Source organism: Saccopteryx bilineata, chromosome 1 (genome assembly GCF_036850765.1).
Source record: "Saccopteryx bilineata isolate mSacBil1 chromosome 1, mSacBil1_pri_phased_curated, whole genome shotgun sequence".
Classification (NCBI taxonomy): Eukaryota; Metazoa; Chordata; class Mammalia; order Chiroptera; family Emballonuridae; genus Saccopteryx; species Saccopteryx bilineata.
In genome coordinates this window covers 142,884,944-142,905,566 of record NC_089490.1, presented here as the reverse complement: position 1 = coordinate 142,905,566, position 20,623 = coordinate 142,884,944, and the positions used below count along the sequence as shown (strand labels likewise).

Genomic DNA, 20,623 nt, shown 5'->3' with positions numbered 1-20,623 from the left:
CATTACTGTTTCCCCATTGCCCAGCCCTAGACTCAGGACACTAACAAATGTTCATACTACATATTGTATATAACTACATACTCAATTCAAATATTTATTTCATAGTATGATACAGGACTTTTCTACGCAGTCTATCCCAGCAAATGCTAACCTATTCATTTGCCTATGTCCTGTCCACCCTACTGCTCACCTATAATTCAAATGTTCACTCTTTTACTCAGCCAACACCCACAGAGTTCAACTATCTCCACACCGACCTGCTCCTTCCTTCATCTGCTTTCCAGATGCATGCTCTTCCTGCCATAAGGGAGCTGGTATGGGATTTAGGGGCCCTCGAGGATGCTCTCATCTAGGGCCTAGGGGTTGGTGGAGGTGGCATCTGGGCTTCATTGAGAAGTAGGTATTAGGCCTAACAAACTATGCATACCTTCTTTTGAAACTTTAAACTATAGTTGTTTTACTGTGTAAGGACCTTTAGATCTAATTTGCAAAAGAGGACATTGAGGCTCTAAGAGAGTGAAGGCCTGAAGTCACACAGCTGGTGAGAATCTCTTTATATCTCCTCCCTCATGAGCCCTCCAATTGGGGGGGGGGATCTGGGAGAGCTGAATGGGGAAAGGTGCTTTCTGATTGTCAACACTTAGGGACAAAAAACCCCATCAATTTTACCGAAATCAAAATTTTACTGGGCAACCTCAGTGCCAGACAGGTTGTCACCTACAGCTCCACTCCACACTGTAGACCATGTAGAGTTGAGGCAGGGCCCCTAAAACGCTATTTTTGTTCCCAGACCACATGGAGTGGGCAGTTCAGGTGGTGTCCCCATTGATGCAGGGCGCTTTGAGGGGCAGGGGTTGGCTCCAGGACCCCTGCGTCCTTGGAAGGAGCTGCAGGCTCTGGATGGCATCCTTCAGGTGGGCTTGAGAATTCTCCATCTCAGCCAGGCGGCGCTCCTGGAGAGGTAGTAGCAGTGGGCTCAAAGCCAGGAGAGGGTTGCACCCCAACCCTAGTTTCCTCACCAACCAGATCTGCTTCAGGATTAAGGCTGGGGGTCTCACCAGAGTTTTCAGCCTGTGGGCCTCATTGCTTGGAAGGTCGCGTTCTGGGTCTAAATGCGATGTCCTGTAGGAATCAGGGGAAAGGGGGAAGCTCCAGTCCCTGATTGGACAGCTAGGGTTCGGGAACGCGGCTTGGAGTTGGAGGCGGGGCCTAGGCAAACTATAGAGGCTGAATCGGAGCTTTAAAAAGACCAGCGAAAAACCCTTGGATGTGGGGCTTGGCCCATCCTGGGTGTGGTGGTGTCCGGGATGGAGGCGTGCCCAGACTAAGAGGGCCTGGCCCAACCTGATGGGAGGACCTGATTAAAGGATGGGGACTGACGAGAAGACCTGCCAGGGACCTCGGGGCGGGCAGAGCGGACCTAGAGTTGCGTGTTTTAACAGGTGTATTTGGGGCGGGGCTGGCCTAGGGGGCGTGACCGTGCCTGGCGGGTTTAGAATGGGACTGATTGAGAGGCAGGGCCTGAATGAAAGTGGGTCCTAGGTGTTCTGAGTACATTTAGCGGGTCCACCTGGGGGCTCAGCTAATGGAGAGGTAGGGCTCACCTTCCACCAAGCCTGGAGTCCAGATTCTCCAGTTGGCCGCGAAGCTGCTGCTGCTGTTCAGTCAAGGCCCGGATGTGGGTGCCCAGCGATTCCACGAGGCCGGACAGCACCTTCTGTTCCTCGCGCAGGGCGGCCACCTCGCACTGCAGCTCGGCCAGCTGTAGGGGAGGGAGCCTCTGTAATCTGACCCGCTGTCCCGCCCCTTCTTCTCTGGGAAGACCCTGACGTCCGAGTTCCTTGCTCCCTGCTTCCTCATTGCCCTGCCTCTTGGAGAACTATGCTCTCTTGAACAGAGGAGGAAACTGAGGCTCAGAGAGGGTTGGGTTAGGCCCGGGGTAACACAACACAGGGAGCTGATATTTGAACCCAGACCTGTCTGGCCTCCAGGCTCGTCTCTCCTCTCGGTGCTCGGACCTAGGCTGGACCTCACCTTGCCCATGGGTCGGTGCATGCCAAGCGACTGGTCTCTGTCTCGCGGCTGGTCCAGTTGACGCTGCCAGGGTACCGACGGCTTCCGAGGCAGTGAGACCGAGGCCCCAGCCCAGGGTTGGCCGCGGGGCGCGGGGCCGGTGCGTAGGGAGCCTTTGGGTCGTGGCCGGGGCCCTGCAGACGGGCGGCGGCTAGGTAGGCGGCCAGCCGGTACACTCTGCGTGCGCTGCACCGGCCGGGGAAGCCGTAGGGGCTGCTGCTCCTCATCTGGCCGCTGCCTGGCCCAACTTCCTGAGCCGTGAACGCTGCGCAGGGACTGGCTCTTGGAAATGAGAGGGGTGTGCTTGGGGAGGTCCCGAGGGGGCAGGAAACCTGGCTTCTCCACTGCAGAATAGCTGGGGGTGGGATGAAGGAGTTCAGACCTTTAGCCCCTGAGCTAACTCCACACCTAGCTCTGACCCGAAATGACCACACCCATGATCTTTTTACTTCTATGTCACCCAGTCGCTGATGGGATCTCATTTTGACCTCTGACCCTGTCCTAGAGTTTTGACAATACTGTCCTCTTTATGATCTTTGACACGACCCCAATTTAACCTTTGGCTCTTCTCTATCTAGTCTTATCCTGAACTCTGAGACAGTGTGGGCCTTGACCTGACCCTCTGTAATATAAATTTCAATCGGACCTTGGGCTCAACCTCTGCTCATAAGGGTATCATCTTCTTCCTTCCTAACTGACCCCCTTTTATTCCCTACCTCTGACTTTAAACTGACCCTGTCTGTTTCCTGAAAGACTGTGATGCTGGACCTTTGACCCCAAACATGACTCTGCCCATACCCTTGACCCATCTTATTCTGACCTTTGCTTACAATATGAACCTGTCCCTGACCCTTGGTGATGTGTCTTAACATCTGACCCCACTCTGACCCCTGATTTAACCCCATCCACACCTCTCACTGAAAACTGATCTTCATCACTGACCACAATGTCACTTTCTCTCACTGATGCCAGATGTGACCTCTCCCTGACCTCTGCAATAACCAATTTCCATCTTGGATTTCAATCAGATCCTGTGCCTGCCCTTGATCACATTGTGAGCCTCTCCTTGATCCTTTGGATGACCCTGTCTTCATCCAATGACCAGCCACTGACCTCCACCCAAGTGTTTCTGACTGACACCAACATGACCCCATCTCTGACCCCTGACATAATCCTGCCTTCACCTCTGATTCTAGTCAGACCATGAGTTTTCCTTTGGCCCTGCCCCTGTTCTTACCCATCAGAACTGAACCAGACTGGAGACAGGCAGGTTACCTGGAGTGGACCTGGGTGGGGGGTTGTGGAAGATGCATTAGCACAGACACAGGTACAGGCCGGCCTTCCTCAATGGCTTGCAGGATAGTGGGCAGGGGTTCCAGACTGTCACGGGTTGCCTGGTGAGGCATGTAAGGAAGATGCTGAGCAAGCTCTCTGGGGCCAGAAGCTCCCTGTCCTCTTTCCTTTCTAATATGTCCTGGGTTCTGGGCTCAGGCCACACCTGGTCAAGTTCAGCAAAGATGGTACAGAGCTGAGCATGCAGGACTGCCAGCTGGAGAGCCAGGTCACTGCTGCCCTGGTAACCAGTGGGTGCTGCATCCACATCCACCATGGCCACTTGGTCCAGGAAGTGTTCCATGGCAGGTCCATGATTCTCCAGGAAGCTATTCATAAAGTCCATGTAGGCCTCTTTCTCACCAAACCTGGGTCAGGGTTCCAACTGGGTGGGTCAGGTCAGGCACCTGCCACCTCCATGGCCCCACCATGCCCCCCCAGCCTGCCAGCACCTACAGGGCACGGTTGGCAAGGTTCTGGATGACCTTGGCAATCAGTGTGAGGGCGCGGGCTGGGCCAGGTTCTGGGTGCTCTGGCACCAAGCCAAAGAGGCTGGGTGCCAGGATGGCAGGGCACAGAAGTCGCAGGAAGAGGGAGGCACACACTAGCCGGGGGCCCAGTGCTGCAGATCCACGTGCCTTGCATGCTTCTCGCCAGTTTGAGAACACAGTGCCCAGCTCTCCTGGGAACCAGCTGGGGCAGAATAGGATATAGTCAAAGGGGGAGTCTATGGGCATAAAGTTCATGGATGGACAAACTTAAGGTCAGGGATCAGGAGTCACTTGCATTCTGAGTTCCAAGATTGGAGCTATCAGGGAGAGTGATGCTTGCAGTCAGAATATATGGTGGTGTTATTGTGGTGACCTCTGGAGTCAGTAATCTTGGAGTTGGGGGTAAAGGTTCACATGGGGACAGAGGCCATTAATTTGGGGTCTAGCTATAACATGAGATTGTGGTAGCAGACAGAGTACATGATATGAAATAGAATGGGCTCATGGGGTTTCCTAGGTTCAGAAACCATGGTATTGATGTCCCAGGTGACATGGGATTAGACATACAGGATAACCTAGGGTTAGAAGTCAAGGAATTGAAATCTCAGGTTTCCTGTGATCAGTTGCATGGGATTTGGGGAACAGAGTCATTTAAGGCCAGGGGTTATAGGATTGAGGGCATGACATCACCTAAAATCAGAGGTCATAGGATTGAGGTCCTATGTTAACTGGGTCAGGTGGCATGGAATTAGGGTATGGGGTCATCTGTGGCTAGAGGACAAGGAATTGCAACAAGGAATTACATGGGGTTAGGTGGCATAATATTGGGCATGAGATGCCAGAGCTAGCTAATAAAACTACAAGATGAGTTAAACTTGAATTTCAGATAAAAAATAAATAATTTTAAAATATAAGTATGTCCCAAATATTGCATCACATTCAACTGGGCACCCTGTACTTTATCTGACTATTAGCAGAGTGGCTGGGATGCAGGGGCAGGCTCAGGTGCTAAAGCCCTGATTCTTACTCATAGGACTGGATGATGTTCTTGAAGACTTCTTCACAGCTGTTTTGCAGTCTGGCTTGGTGCTGGGGCAGCTCTGAGGCTGGACACTTGCTGGGATCCACCTCATAGTTCTCAGTGGAGGCACAGAGATGCTGTACAACCTGTCCTGCAGTCCAGCACAGCCAGACAGGAGCCAGGGCCATGATCACCAGGACCCACCACACCCAATCTCCAACTCTATCTCCAATTTACTCTGGAGGCACCTAACATCTTAAGGAACCTCAGTTTTCCCCAGGATCCCAGCACCCCCAAGGCATCACCCTCAGCTAGAATCCAGGTTACCCAGGGATTCCCAGGTTTCCAAGGGGTCCTTGAGTCCTCCCAGCAGGCTTCCGACAGCCCCCACCCCCCAAACACACACTGCTCACCTAGCGTCTCTTGGAGGTAGTCCTGCGCCACCAGCTTCATGTACTCATCGATGGCCTTGGTGGCCAATGTATTTTCCCGGAACAGCAGCGCCTCACGGCCTCCACTGCGTGCCAACTCTAGAGTGCCCAGGTCCGTCACCAGTGCCTGGGCATAGCAGGGTTCTTGTTGCCTGGGCTCAGACTGAGCCTGGGGAAGCCCTGCCCTTGGTGAGCCCCTCCCACCTGGGCATACGCCCCGCCCCTCATAGCTACAGCTGAGGCCCAGCCCTCACAGGTATGTCCCTAACTGTTAGGTGAGGTGACACCTCACCTTTCAGCGCTGAGGGTCAGCTCAAACCCAGTCCTTCTCAGCTGAAGCTCAGGCCCCGCCTCTCCACGTGCCCTACACTCGGTAGCCGAAGCTCACACTGCTCCTCTCAGAGTGCCCCACCCCTCGCAGGTGCCACTTGTTTTGGTCACCCGGGTCCGCCGAGTTCCTGCGCCGCACCTGCGCCCGGCCAGTGGCCTGCAGCACGCGCACCATGGCAGCCGCCACCTCCTCCTTGGCCTGCGCGGACAGCTCGGGCTCCAGTGCCCCGCAGAGGCGCGCGTAGTGGAAAGTGAGGAACTCCGCCAGCTCCTTGTAGCGCTCGGACGGCAGAACGCGCAGGCGCCGCGCCCGGATGCGCGCCCGCAGTGCCGCGCCAGCAGGCGCCCCCAGTAGCGGGAACCAGCGTTCCAGGCCCGCGGCGGGCGCCCGGGGGGCGTTCAGCTCCTCCAGTGCCAGTGTCGTGCGGCCCAGCGCCGCGCTCCCGGGGCCCATTCCGCGCAGCCGCAACGATACACGACGTGCTGGCGGCAGCGCTTCGAAGTGGAAGCGCTCTGCCCAGAAGAGCGGGCCTGGACCAGCCCGCGGTGCGGTGCGCGCCAGTAGCGCGCCGTCCAGCCATAGCTCGACGCGTACTCCTGCCGCCCCTGACGCTGCCCGGGACAACCCCTTCGCCTCGTGCACCCACACGCTCAGCCACGTCTCTTCGCGTTCCACATTGTCCTGCGGACCAGAGTGGTGGGGGAAGGAGTGGGTGTTCGATGGTGGGCACCAGAGATAAAAACGCGGGGCCCATGTCCCCAGGGAGATCTCTGGGCTTCTGGGGGAGTAGAGTGGGGACATAGGGGTCGTAAGGTGGCCACGCGGGAGCCCTTTAGCTGTTCCATAATCTCCCAGATAGATCCTGGCTACAGAGGACTGAGAAGCAGCCGCGGGGCTTTGGGTGTAAATAAAGCCCAGAATGAAAAGAAGGGACGGGGGCCAGTTGTACAGGTGTTGGTATGAAGATGAGGAGAGTCAGAGTGATTGCGCAGGTAAGGGCGGAGCCATGGCCCCGGGTGATGAAAGGGGTGGGTCCTGGCTCTGGCGGGGCCTCCTTGTCCCTTACTTCCTGCAGTACTGACCTGGCTGGGCAGAAAGTGGCGACGAAGTTCCTCGATCCAGCGGTCTCTCTCAGCAGCCGAGCGACAGGAGAAGCAGCGGCTTCCGCCTGCCCATGTTACCTGTTGGGAAAGGGATTTCAGGTTGCGGCTGAGACCAAGAGTGGAGCCAAAGGGTCGAGGTGAGGTGAAGAGTTGCCTACATTTACCTGGAAGCAGTGGGGCTCATCCAGGAGGCTGGGGTGCAGTGGCCAGATTCGCACATCCTGCTCAGCGCCCAGGTCCAGCTCAGAGAGTGTGGCCAGCGATTCCCGAGAGCCCAGAGCACTGGGGGGTCTTGGAAAGGGATGGAGACCAAGAGTCACTTCTCCCTTCTCCCTCATCATCCTCTATAGCCTGAAGGGTGGAGGGAGGCCAGGATGGACTTGAACCTAAATTGGACTTGACCCCATCACTTTTAGGATCAACCCAACTTCTCATGGTATCCTGCATGACATGACCTTCCGTAGTATATAACTCTTTTCATTTGACCTCACTTTCCTTCATTAAATCCTTCACTGTCTGAACTCCAGTCACACTAGCCTTGTTTATTATTATTATTATTATTATTATTTGCGACAGAGACAGAGTCAGAGAGAGGGACAGATAGGGACAGACAGACAGGAAGGGAGAGAGATGAGAAACAATCCTTCGTTGGGGATCCTTAGTTGTTCATTGATTGATTTCTCATATGTGCCTTGACTGGGGGGCTACAGCAGACTGAGTGACCCCTTGCTCAAGCCAGCAACCTTGGGCTCAAGCTGGTGAGCCTTGCTCAAACCAGATGAACCCGCGCTCAAGCTGGCGACCTCGGGGTCTTGAACCTAGGTCCTCCACATCCCAGTCTGACACTCTATCCACTGCGCCACCGCCTGGTCAGGCTGTTTTTTTTTTTTTTTTTTTAGTTCAAAAAATTTTTGTTTATTGACTTTAGAGAGAGAGAGAAACATTATTTGTTGTTCACTTATTTATGCATTAATTGGTTGACTCTTGTATGAGCCCTAACCTGGGATTGAACCTGCAACTTTGGCATATGGGGCTGATGCTCTAACCAACTGAGCTACTGAGCCAGGGCTAGCCACACTGGTTTGTTTTTGTGTCTTCATCTGACTTCTTGGCCTTTGTGCATGCTGTTCCGTCTGCCTGGAATGCTGTTTCTGCCCTTAGCCTAGTTAATTTCCGCCCATCCTTCAGCTAGCTCTCAGCTCAGTGCCCTTCCCTGACACTCCCAGACCCAGATTTTTATTTTTTTAATTTAATTTTATTTATTCATTTTAGAGAGGAGGGGGGGGGGAAAGAGAGAGAGAGAGAGAGAGAGGGAGAGAGAGAGAAAGAAAGGAAAGAGAGACAGGGAGGAGGAGTTGGAAGCATCAACTCCCATATGTGCCTTGACCAGGCAAGCCCAGGGTTTCGAACCGGCGACCTCAGCATTTCCAGGTCGACGCTTTATCCACTGCGCCACCACAGGTCAGGCCCAGACCAAGATTTTGACTTAGCTCCTGTTTTAGAGTTATTATGTAGGACTTTGCTTCCACTCTTCCATGGGGGACTAGGTCCATGCTGGAGTCTTTCAGTGGCCCCATCCTGACCCACCACAGGACAGGACATAGAGGAAGCCACAAGGAGTATGTGGTGAAGGTCAGAATGAAAGGCAGGTGGAGGGAGAAGGAGTAATGTTAAATCCCAGCCCGTCTAGCCCCTCACAGACTCTTACCCATCCCGGGAAGCATTGGCTCCCAGCTCTGACCTGGCCTTTTTCTTTTCTTTCAGCCGCTTGAGCAAGCCCTATAGGAAGAGGAATGTCAGCAGAGCAGAACCCTGTGCTTCCTCCTCAGCTCCTTTTCCTTCAGGGTATCCTGGAGGATCTGCTAGTCTTGGGGGACCACAAGCTTGAGGGACCACAAGCTCAGGCTGTATTAGCAGGAACAATAAAGGCAACCAATAGCTCCCATTTCTAAAGCACCAATCATATGCTTTCCTGTGTTCTCTACTGATTTATCATAAAAAGCCCAGAGAGGGAGTTTCTTCCTTTAGTTCTATTCAGAGACTCTGAAGCCCAGAGAGGTTCAGTGACCTTCCCAGAATCATCCAGTAAGAGTGCCCTTTCACCTCTGAGGTGAAAGTCTTTGACCTCCCCTACACCTCCCACTGGATGCCTCACCCGAACATTGTGGACCTGGTTAGGGCCAGCAGCCTCAGATTCGGTCTTTCCAGGGATCCGGTCTGTGGGTGGTCAGGGGTGGAAGGTTGGGGGATGGGATCATCTTGGATTCTGCTCCACATTGACAGGCTCCCAAATGCCCCAGCAGTAAGCCTTGGTGGTTCAGTGGTAGAATTATGGCCTGCCAAATGCCTCAGCCCTTCCCACCTCTCACGCTTACTTACCTGGATCTCTGAGGTTCCCCATGGCCATGTGGATGCTGCTTTCAGAGCTGGCACTCCCTGCCCGGGACTGGCGAGGACCCTGTTCCTCCACAGGAGTGGGTAGTCAGAAAGAGGAGGCAGGCAGGCAGGCAGGCAGAGCGAGGAAGAGGCAGGCACCTTTCCATTATCCTCCCTCCCTTCCATTCCTTCCTGCTTTTCCCTTGCCCATAGGCACCCTCTTACCTCTTCCTCATTCCCAAGTAGCACCAGCTTCCCGTCCAGCAGAGTGAAGGCCCCGATGTTCCAGACCGGCACATCAGGGGTGGGAGCCTCAGGGATCTGTGGGGTAGGGGGCTCCAGCTCTGGCTCAGGCTCTGGGTAGAGGAGGAAGTGCTGGAGACCTGGGAGTTCTTCCTGGATCTCAGACCACCCTTTACACTCACTAAGGCTCATTGAGTGTTCCCTCCTAATTGCCTCCTCTGCTCCTCACTTCCCTCCCCAAGCAGCCATATCAGGTAGTTGTTGAGCAAGGCTCCTCTCTGGGCCTTGTCCCCACTGGCCATGGGTAGTGGACTCAGCCTACCTACTATGTGACTTGTAATTATGTTTACTGCTCTTCATGCCTTTTCTTATTTAATCCTCCACTATATTATAACCCATATATATCATGTATATATGATAACCCTCATTTAACCAAGGAGGAAACTGAAATCCAGAGAGACTGAGTGACTGGCATGGATTCACACAGCTTGTGATTGATTGAGCTGGGCCTCAGACACAAGCATTCTTTTTTTAACCAACAGTGGGAAGGTCCAAGAGTTTAAACAACAAGATAGCAGTCTTGGTTTCTTACATAAATAACTAGTCTAATATGGACTATATTCAAAGTTTGATAAAGGGCCTGACCAGGCGGTGGCACAGTGGATAGAGCGTCAGACTGGGATGCAGAGGACCCAGGTTCGAGGCCCCGAGGTTGCCAGCTTGAACGCGGGCTCATCTGGTTTGAGCACAAAGCCCACTAGCTTGAACCCAAGGTCTCTGGCTCCAGCAAGGGGTTACTCAGTCTGCTGAAGGCCCGTGGTCAAGGCACATATGAGAAAGCAACCAATGAACACCTAAGGCATTGCAACGTGCAACGAAAAACTAATGATTGATGCTTCTCATCTCTCTCTGTTCCTGTCTGTCCCTGTCTATCCCTCTCTCTGACTCACTCTCTGTCTCTGTAAAAAAAAAAAAAAAAAAAAAAGTTTGATAAAGGAATAGAAAAAGGTCAGGGTAAAGGGTGGTGGTAGTATAGCGGGTCAAGGAAGGCCTCCCAAAGAGAGTAAGTTTGTTCTAGGACTTGAACAGCAGGTTGGATATATGAATGGCGAGAATTAAATGAGCTTCTGGGAATAGGAGGGCTGAACCTCCCTTACCACTAGAGGAAAAAATGATAGCTCCCACTGTTACTAGACCACTTAGAATATGCCAGGGCCTGGGCTAGTGCTTCATGAAAGAGCTCCAAATTTCATGCTACACTCTAGTTCCCTTTGTATAACACTTATCCCATCTGTCATTTTCTTGTTTATACTCGTTCATTGTCATTCATGCCCACTATACCATGGGCCTCACAGATAGCCAGTGATATCTGTTTTGTTCACTGCTGTGTCCTCAGTGCCTAAATTAGGACCTGACACATAGTAAGTGCTCAACAGACCTCTGCTTGAATGAATGAATGAATGAATGAATGACATATACCCTTTGAAGTAGGAATTATGATTAGCATTTAGCTGATGGGGAAGTAAAGAAACTCAGACATGGAAGCTGGAAGATAGGAGAGCAGGAGGAGACTGAGGTGAATATCCAGGCAGAATAGGATGAGATTGGGCCATTAGATATGAAAAGAGACCAGTTGGGGGCAAGAACCATTTGGCATCTGGATAGCACTACCATCAGGCTATTCCCTGTCTCTTCCCCAGACTAGAATCCCTTGCCCACAGGTCCTTGGCCACACCCCACACCCACAGGCGCTGGGTAAGGGGGAGACAGAGAAGAGGGCAACAGGGCCCCAGCCACTTCCTGTTGGGCTTTTGTACTCCCCACAACTTCCTGTGTCTGTATAGCTGATGCTCTGGAGGCAGACAAAACCTAAGCATCTGGGCTCTCAGCCCAGCCCAAGTTCTGAGCGGGGAAGCTACGTACCTGAGGCCTTTGGCTTTAGTTCTGGCTCCACTAGTGAGCTCTTATGCCTACCCCAGAGGGCCTTGGATATTCGGAGGCGGCTTGTGCGTGACTCCTTGGGAGGCACAGAGAGGACACGATGGAAGAGGGAACACCGGGCCGGTTGGCTGCTGACCATGGGTTCCTGGTGGCTCAGTGTCCTCCCCCAGCCTGCAAGGCGGCCCCAGTGGAAGCCTCCAGCCCCCTTTTCCCCACCACCTCCCATGTGCCAGCGATAGGAGGTTAGTGGAGATGGGGTTGCAGGCTGGACTTTGGAGGACTGGCTTGTTGATGGTGGGTCCATGGTGGGGATCCTCCTGGAGGTTGAAAGGGTGATAGTTTTGTCCCATGTCTGCCCACATTATACCCTCACCTCAGCCCCATCCCCATTCTCAGCTCTATCCCCAGAAAACCCCCTTGGGGCCAAACACACTCCCTCCCTTACCTTGATTTACTGACCAGCCCCAGAAGCAGCAGCCATCTGCACACTGCCTGGCTTCCTCCTGCCGAATGCTACTCCACGTGACCCTGTCGTTTCACCCCACCCCACAGCCAGACTGGGAGGGCACAATGGGGGACAGGATGCAGGAAGAGAGGAGGTGACAGAGTAGAAACCAGAATCTTTCACTGCCCAGGAGGCAACACATGTCCCTCTCTGAGCCTCAGTTGCCTTCTCTGCAAAATGGGCATGTGTTGCCCCAATACTGGTGAGAACATGGAGCCTCTGGAACTCTCATCTACTGCTAGTTAGAGACTAGACTGATTCACCTGAGTGAAAAACTGTTTGGTCTGATTTATAAACATTGACCATACACCTCTCCTCTGATCCAGCAGTTTACCCAATAGATATGCCCACTGGCACTATTCATAATGGCCCCAAACTAGCAACAACTCAAGTGTCCATATACTGTAGAATGGGTAAGTTGTGGTCTCTTCCCACAGTGGAATACCATGCAGCAGTGAAAGTGAACAAACTACTGAATGACCAAACTCAGATAAATCACAAACAATACTGAGGAAAAAACAAAACAAAACAAAACCCCCCAAACAAACAGAAACAAAAAAACTACTGAGAAGAAAGAGAAGAAGAAGAAGAAAAAGAAGAAGAAGAAGAAGAAGAAGAAGAAGAATACACACTGTGTTGTTCCACTTATATAAAGTTCCAAAACAGAAAAACTATGTGCAAAAGTCAGGATGTCGGTTTACTTTAGAGGGGCTAGTGAGGGGGAGATAAGGGAAGCTTCTGGGAGCCGATCATGGTTTTTGTTTCTCCTTTAAAAATTGAGGTGAAGACCACATAACATAATTTAACACATCTATTTCTTGAGCTGGGTACTGGTTACATGGATGTGGTGTTCAATTCTGAAAATTCATTGATACACTTTTCTAATAAATGTTTTTATGAAAAAAGAGGTGGGAAAATACTGTTCTGAGAAATAAATGAGTCAACATGAGAGTCAGTAGAATCCTGGCTCAGGAGTAGGTTCCAGTGTCAGCTGGTATTTCTCTCGCTGTGTGACCTCAGGCAAGTTACTTCCTCTCTCTGAGCCTTGATTTTCATATTTGTACAACACAATGATAATATCAGTTTCAGAAGGTTTGTAATAAGTGTCTCCTTTTATTCAGAAAAGGTTTTCTGAGTATCTACTATGTGCTAGGTGCTGAAGAAGCCATGTGGAACTAAACAAACTCGATTTCTGCCTTTCTGGAGCTCACAGTTTAGCGAGGGAAACAGATTCTGAGCACAGGCAGGACATTTCTACCTGATGAGGAGGACCTGGAAGAAAATAGACAAACTGGAAAAGAGGTTGAGCAGAAGTGATACTCTTTGAGCTGGAAAAATGCAGGAAGGGCTTTCTGAGGAGATGGCATTCGCAACCTGAAGTATGAGAAGGAGCTGGCCATAGAAAGATCACGCTAGGGCCCTGGCCGGTTGGCTCAGCGGTAGAGCATCGGCCTAGCGTGCGGAGGACCCGGGTTCGATTCCCGGCCAGGGCACACAGGAAAAGCGCCCGTTTGCTTCTCCACCCCTCCACCGTGCCTTCCTCTCTGTCTCTCTCTTCCCCTCCCGCAGCCAAGGCTCCATTGGAGCAAAGATGGCCCGGGCGCTGGGGATGGCTCTGTGGCCTCTGCCTTAGGCGCTAGAGTGGCTCTGGTCACAACATGGCTACGCCCAGGATGGGCAGAGCATCGCCCCCTGGTGGGCAGAGCGTCGCCCCTGGTGGGCGTGCTGGGTGGATCCCGGTCGGGCGCATGCGGGAGTCTGTCTGACTGTCTCTCCCTGTTTCCAGCTTCAGAAAAATGCAAAAAAAAAAAAAAAAAAAAAAAGAAAAGAAAGATCATGCTAGGTAGAAGGAACAGTTTGTGCAAAGGCAAGGGTTGGGATGGGTAGGATCACCTTGATGGGTGTGTTCCATGTGCGATGGCCCAAAACCTCACGCCCAGAAGGGCTCCACAGTACTTTTGATTTAATGTTCTGCTAACGCTGTCTTGAAGTTCCTGCTTTTTGAACAAAGGACCCTGCATTTTATTTGCACTGGGCCTTGCAAATTTTATACCCCATCCTGAGGAGGAAGGTATTCAGTAAGGGCCATAGACCTTTTCGGAGCAGGACACATTCAGGCAGACGCATACACCTTAGATATATTCATCTTATTCATACTGCACTGAGCCACTCACTGCACACACAGGGAGGCTCCTTGTGTTCTGCCATATACCTGAGTGTTTATCACCTTATTGCGTACTGGCTCGACTCCCAACTCCCTGCATTTTTGCTAGAGAACTTTCTCTGACAGATGGAGCCCATGCAACAAGCAGCTGAAAAGTGCCAGAGAATTAACACCTCCCTGAAAAAAGCCCTTAGTCAATGACTATAGGAGTTGGAGGATCAATACCTCAGTTCCATCACCCCTTGGGTGAAATGACTTTGAGGTGTGTGTACCACACTGTTCCCCAGAGGTCCCCAAAGGATTGAGTTCCATGTACCCTCAGTGCCAACTTGCTTGCTGTCCCTTTCCTACCTCTCTTCCTTGTTTCCCAAATGATATGTCCTGAGGTCACCTCCCAAACTCCTTTCACTGGAACTTTTGTTTCAGGGTCTGATTCTGGGCAAACCCTAACTAAGACAACCTATGCAAACACAGATGGTGCGTAGACACAGGCTTTCTTTGCACAATCTCTTTATTGGAGGTCTGTGGCTGGCAGGGTCCCTGGAGGCGGCTTCCTCTTGGATCTCCTGGAGGCCCTCCTGGCAGTTCTTGGCTTCACATTCTAGTAGAGACAAGAGAGTGTGAGGCTGGGAGTGGTGGTGAGGCTAGGTCTCTCTCCTTATGGTGGGACCCCGACCGAGGAAGAGGGCAAAGTGAGGGGTGGGTACAACACTGACTGCAGGCCAGCTTAATGAGATGGAGTGGTAGTATGCAGGTAGCACAAGCTTGTGCAGGTGTGTGAGTAGAGGTGTTTTGGTGATTGAGGTCAGGGCTGTGGCCAACATTGTGTTGGTTGGGCCTCCATTGATCCAGCATGAGAATTGTCATCAAGGGCCAGGGAGGCTGGGGCTGAGCAAGCATCCTCGGGGCTGAGATTATCTGGTCAGAAGACTGCAAAATAGGGTTAGGAGCTGGGCAGAGAATGTGCAGGCAAATGGTGTTTTCTGCAGAAGGACACTAGCTAGTTTACTTTTGTATACACAGAAGTCCTTTGGGTAGGGGGAAAGGGTGAGGCCAAGATTAGGTTGGGGGGGATGTGGCTGTGCAGGCAGAAGCATTGTGACATATGTGTAGGTGACACAGGCTAGGTTGAAGTTGTGAATGCAGAGGGGCTGCTGCAGGAGTTAGGGGCTATGACCTGGTTGGGAGGTCAATGGTATTGGTGGCTGGGCAAACAACAAGCTGGTTGGGTCGGGGGCTAGGCTGAGGTTATGTGGGCAGGGGACTGGGGGTAGGAAATGTTGCGAGCAGAACAAGCAGCCCAAAAGTGCCAGAGAATTAACACCTCCCTGGCTGGGACTTGGTTGCCTGAATAGAAGGGATGCAAGGGAGACCAGGGACCTGGCTCAGACTGTGCAGGCTAAGGGATTACAGGAAAGAGAAGGGCCTGCTAAGGTTGGAGAGACAGGCAGAGGTCAGAGGCTGAGCTCGTGTCTGATGGGTCGCAGGTCGAGGATCTGCGGGCGTTGGTGACTCACAGCGTCGAAGTGAGGCCAGGTGCGCAGCAAGTGGAAGAGCGCTTCGCCAGGGCAGGTGGTGTGCACGAGCTGGCGGTGGCCGAGCAGGGAATAGTCTGGCTGCAGGAGGCCAGCGCGCACCGCGCACCTGGGAAGCACGTCGCGCACCGTGCGCAGTGCAGCCTTAGCAGGCAGGTCTGCTGTGTAGTTGCCCACGAAGGCCACGCCAAAGCCGCAGGAGTTGTGCCCTCGTGTATGCGCGCCAACCCAGTACCAGCCGCGGCCCTCGTACACGTAGCCGTCTGAGCCCACCACGAAACTGCGGAAAATAGGGAGACAAGGACCGCAGTGTCAGGGGTGCCCTGTCCCATATCTCTGCCAAGTCCTGCCTGGTCGCACTGCCTCTGCCTGGTCCAGCCTTGTCTGGCTCCTCTTCTAAAATACCACCCCAGTAACCCTCCTGTTTCTCTGGCATTGGACACGCCTCTTTCTGTCTGGCCCTCTCACCGTTGTCTCAAGTCCTTCTCCAACCCAATTCACAGCCCTTTTTTGTTTCACAGCCCTTTTCTGATTGTTTTAGGCCCAATCCCATCACTGCCCCGCTCCAGCCCCAGCTCCAGCCCTGCTCCTCTCCCAGGTCCCGCCTTCTTTCCCTGTTCCACCCCATTTCTGGTCCCTGTAAAGGCCACACCCCGCATAGGCCACGCCCTCCCCATCTTGGCCCCACCCACACTACTCCCCTGCTTTTTCTCCAGGTTTGCTTTGTCCAACCCGATCCTGCGTTAGGCTCCGCCCACGCAAGCTGTGAACGAGGTAGCCGGCCCCGTCCCATCCAAGCTCCGCCTACCTGTAGCCAATGTCGTCCCAGCCACGTGTGTCCTGGTGGAAACGCTGCATGGAGCGCATGTTGGCCGCGCAGCTCACGAAGGCAGTACAGGGGGGCGAGGGCAAGTATGTGTGATGCACGTACAAGAACCCGAGCGGCAGCGAAAGCAGCGTTGGGCGGCCCCTATACGGTGCCGCACCCCAGCGGCAACGGGGGTGGATGGCTGGGCACCCTGCGGGGAAGGGTGTCCAGGGCTGGGTTAGCCAGCATTTCTCTTCCTGACGCCCGCACCCCCATTAGACGCATCTGATGGGCCATTCTCCAGATTTGGGGACAACTCAATCTCACACCACACTGACTTCCATCGGGATCTAACAGCATCCCAGTACTATTGGAATACAGTATTGGCTATGACTCCCACCCCCTTCAGGATGAACCCCAAGAATTGCAATTCAGACTTCAAGGCTCTTTACAACCAAGGACTCAACACTATTTGCAGCCGGCCCTTATCTGAGCCCTAGGAGAGACAACCACACTGAGAAAGAATCTTGGCCCGTATTTATTATGCTCTAGTTGTGTGATACTTGCTTTACATGCTTCATCTTTCTCAAACCATCCAGCAAATCTAAGGGGTAGCAAGCAGATTTACCTCGCTTCACTGAAGAAAGTGAGTTCAGAGAAGTGAGGCAACTCACCTAAAGATACACAGGAATAACTGGCTGAACCTCGATTTCAATCTCTGTGCCTTTGTATGTGCTGAGCCCACCTCCTGAAATGCTTTCTTTCTCACTTTTCTTTTGGTCAAACTCTTATTCATACTTCAAGACACGAATCTAGCCTTTCCTTACCTATGCAGCTGCCCTGACCTCTCCCCCTACCCCACACCAGCCAGAGCCTCATTGCCCTCTCTGGAATCCTTAATTCTGGAGCCCCTGACCACATCAGGCTGACTGTCTGCATCTGTGTTAGGGAGGGTCACAGGGGGTGGAGCCTCACCCAGGAAGGCCTCAGTGAACTCCTTGGTGGCATGGGTGGCCACCTGTGCCAGCTGTTCTTGGCTCATGCCCTGCAGCTGAGGGTGTGCTGGATCCAGCCTCTGTAGCAGGATGAGGGCGCCCCATACCTGCTGGGTCAGGGCAGGGGCTGAAATCAGAGCAGCTCCGTTCTGCCGTCGGAAGTTGCTACGAAGTCCTGGGTCTCCGGCCACCCCAGCTCCATAGTACTGCCTTAAGAGGTGGCTGAGGGGTGGCCGGGGCTCAGGGGCGCGGCTCAGGTAGTCTCCAAGGAGAGCCCCATCCAGAGCACCATTGAGGAAGGCCGTGGTAAGTGGTGATGCCTCAGGTTCCAGGAGTGTGAAGTTCCTGGGGAAAGAGAGCTGGTCCCAGCAGCCCTCAGCTCCCAGGCCTGGTTGGCTCTGGGTCTGGGAGCCTTGGAGGAAGGTCAGACCCAGATCTCTGGCCAAGGTGACCACTAGGAGGCTGTCCACAGTGGTTGGGGACTTTGCTTTGGCATCTGGCAAGAAGGTTTGGTCGTCTGGAGAGGGGGCTGGGACATCCATAAAGATGGCTCCCACATTGAGATCTGTGGCTGTAACATTTGGAGACATAGCTCTGACATCTGGGGAGCTGATATCTGAAGAGTCATCCTTGAGTCCTGGGATGGTGACTCTTATGTCAGGAACCACAGCTTCAACATCTGGAAGGGTGGCTCTGGCACCTGGAGGGGTGGCTATGCTCTCCAAGGGCAAGTTTACGACCCTGTGTTCCTGCAGCCCTGCTTCCAGCCCTGCCAGAAGAGGCTCTACAGCCACTGTCGAGCCATCGGGTGCCAGTACCACCCCGTATTCCTGCCGGCCCCGCACATTGTGTTGGATCACCTTTTCAGTCAGGCCTTGCAGCTCTGGGCTCAGTATGGAGGGATCCAACTTCGTTGTTTTGAGCCTCCATCCCCCAAACAGGAAGTGATAGAGGGGATTATGGGGACCAAAGTCCTGGGCTGACAGCTGCCACGCAGAGGCAGTATGGCTGACCTCGGTGACCGGCACCTTCTGCTCAAGCTCAGCTAGAGCCTGGATGACAGAATCCATGAGAAGGGGCAGGGATGCTGCAGGAGGAGAGATGGTATTAGCCCAGTGGCCCAGTGCCCTCTGTTCCTGAGCCTCCCTCTGCTGCTTCCACATCTTCTCAGTGCCCCCTGCTCTCTGTGTGACAACCCTATAACCTCCCCAACACCATCCTCATGTAAATAAGGAAACTGGGGCATAGAGAACAGGTTAAGGAGCTTAGACTATGTGTGAGCACTGGGGAGCTATGGCGGGTTCATGAGCAGGAGTGAGATATGGCCAGATTGCATTCTAAGATTGCTCCTTTGGCTTCCTGTGGAGAATGAATTTTCAGGAGGCTAGTGTAGAGATGGGGAAACAGTTTGGAGTGAGCAATAAAGATTGCCAAAGCTAGGATAATGGCAGTATGACGGACAAAAGTGAGCAGAGTTCCCAGGCATTTTGAGGGAGGAGGGACAGTTTTTGGTTATGGATTAAAATTTTTGTGGAATTTTAAAGGGCAAGGTGTCTGAAGGATGCTCAGGGGAGAAGAGGATGGGCCCGTGTCTTGTGGGGGAAATGTCAGCAGCTGAACTGGAACCTAGAATTGCTGGGCTCAGAGCTGAGGTGGGTTGTTGAATAGTAGCTAACTTTTATTAAGTATTTACTATGTGTCAGGCACCATTGTAGGTGACTTACATAACTTAACAAATTTAATCTTCACAATGACTCTATAACACAAAGAGGTTAAAGGACCTGTCTCAGGTCACACAGATAGGAAGAGGCAGAGCAGGATTATGAACCCAGGAATTCAAGTTCTTCTTCAGACAGTATACACTGTAATTCCTCTGTTTTTCTTTCTGGCTAAAATATCCTTTCTTGCTTCTTCCCAAGTAAAATTCTTCTCTTTCCTGTCCTAGATCTGTATCCCCTCCTCCAGGAAACCTTTCTGATTTTTGATCTTCCAGACCCAGGTCTTTCTCCTGCGCCCTTGACCCTGGTGGGCAGAGAGCATCTGTGTTCCCGGACTGCAGGCTCCTTGTGACTGGGGTCTCTTGGGGGTCTCCAGTCTTACCCTGTACAGGGCTGAGCAGAGAGGGACAGCAGTACACTTCTGTAGAATTTATTGTCCTTGCTGCAGACCTTTACCTTCTGACTTACCTGTCCCTGGCTCTGCCCACAATCCAAGTAGGATCCAGAGGACACCCTGGAGTACTGCTGTGGGATTCCCACTTCTGGGAGGCATATCCGGTTGACCTCAGCAGAGACCTCGGCAGAGCTGGAAGGAGACGGGCATGGAAAACTGAGTGGTAATTTTGACCACTGTCAAAGTCCAGGGGTGAATGACATGGGTGTCTCTTGCAGAGCTGTGGGCGGGAGGTAGCAGAGGTGTGGGCACAGAGTACCCTGGGTCAAGGTCATCTGGGTCTTAGGGGCTCCCCCATCTTGTCCTGTCCCTCCCAAGCTGAGGTTAAAGGTCATTAAGCCAGACCCAACCTAGGAGGCACCTGGAAGCCAAGTAGTTTAAACTTCAACAGACTCTGCCCATTCCCAAGAGAGGTAGACTGAGGCCAATTCAACAAGCCCTACCCCTTCCCTGATCATTCAGTAGCTGCTGCTGCCACTGCAGGTGACTCTCAGATGCCAGCCCAACTGGTAAGACTGGCTGTGCTGGGGGAGGGGAGAGAAGGACACACCTCACCTGAAGTTGGCACTGCTTCCTGCCTTTGCTGCTAGCACTTTAGGTGCAGGCAGAGAACAGGTGTAGGGCTGGGGATTATTTTTGTTGAGGCCTGCTGTGAGTCCAGGGCATTAGGAAATATCTTCTCTCACCCAGTTCTAGCTCCTGATCCCAAAATATCAGACATAGCTAAGGATTGGCCTAGGGTCTTCTAGACCTTGACTTTGGTTGTTTGGCTTACCTGGGTTGACATTGAGGGGTCTTCTCTCTTCCCCTGGGCTGTGGCTGAGTTCTGCAGAAGTAAGCCTGCCTCTCCTTTATTTGAATGTCAGGTGGGATGGGCTCAACATGACTGGGAATGCTCTGTAAATTGCTTCACTATGGGCCTTCCATGCCAAAACCAGCCTGGGGAGTTTCTAGGGGACCCACTAGGTTGGGCACTTAGCAAAAGGCAAGCCCTGGGCGGGCCTGGGAATACCCAGGCTGAACCAGGCTTGGGATTCCCCAGGGAGGCCTGCTCAGATATCCAGTGTCTTCCGTCTGGGGAGCTCAGCGTTGTCCAGCGCAA

The 20,623-nt window shown here is 52.8% G+C and overlaps 2 protein-coding genes and 1 long non-coding RNA gene across 6 annotated transcripts; 1 reads left to right on the top strand and 2 right to left on the bottom strand.

The window, feature by feature from the left end:
* Positions 1 to 118: 118 nt before the first annotated feature.
* RASAL3 (RAS protein activator like 3) lies at positions 119 to 11,853 on the bottom strand. 3 transcript variants are annotated; one of them, XM_066271247.1, is made up of 18 exons: positions 11,788 to 11,853; positions 11,325 to 11,659; positions 9,384 to 9,514; positions 9,162 to 9,240; positions 8,938 to 8,999; positions 8,491 to 8,561; positions 6,947 to 7,073; positions 6,762 to 6,860; positions 5,818 to 6,360; positions 5,331 to 5,475; positions 4,924 to 5,068; positions 3,862 to 4,098; positions 3,572 to 3,773; positions 3,349 to 3,467; positions 2,035 to 2,428; positions 1,605 to 1,762; positions 1,059 to 1,122; positions 119 to 953 (listed from the first exon to the last, which is right to left on the bottom strand). In XM_066271247.1, exons 2-18 carry the CDS (start codon positions 11,644 to 11,646, stop codon positions 810 to 812), a joined length of 3,042 nt encoding a protein of 1,013 aa, XP_066127344.1. In that variant the 5' UTR covers positions 11,647 to 11,659; positions 11,788 to 11,853; the 3' UTR covers positions 119 to 809. The 3 variants fall into 3 exon arrangements, with proteins under 3 accessions (XP_066127344.1, XP_066127362.1, XP_066127353.1); XM_066271265.1 differs by having other exon boundaries at positions 8,524 to 8,561; XM_066271256.1 differs by having other exon boundaries at positions 11,802 to 11,837.
* Positions 6,383 to 8,721, top strand: LOC136332036 (uncharacterized). Its single transcript, XR_010730580.1, has 3 exons — positions 6,383 to 6,671; positions 6,774 to 6,919; positions 8,547 to 8,721. It is a non-coding gene; the product is annotated as an uncharacterized lncRNA (long non-coding RNA).
* A 2,654-nt stretch (positions 11,854 to 14,507) lies between the features above and the next one.
* Positions 14,508 to 20,371, bottom strand: PGLYRP2 (peptidoglycan recognition protein 2). Of its 2 annotated transcripts, XM_066253304.1 has the most exons (6): positions 20,297 to 20,371; positions 19,536 to 19,653; positions 17,330 to 18,436; positions 16,355 to 16,565; positions 15,529 to 15,826; positions 14,508 to 14,612 (listed from the first exon to the last, which is right to left on the bottom strand). In XM_066253304.1, exons 2-6 carry the CDS (start codon positions 19,618 to 19,620, stop codon positions 14,523 to 14,525), a joined length of 1,791 nt encoding a protein of 596 aa, XP_066109401.1. In that variant the 5' UTR covers positions 19,621 to 19,653; positions 20,297 to 20,371; the 3' UTR covers positions 14,508 to 14,522. The 2 variants fall into 2 exon arrangements, with proteins under 2 accessions (XP_066109401.1, XP_066109400.1); XM_066253303.1 differs by lacking the exon at positions 20,297 to 20,371 and having other exon boundaries at positions 19,536 to 19,680.
* Between the last annotated feature and the right edge of the window lie 252 nt (positions 20,372 to 20,623).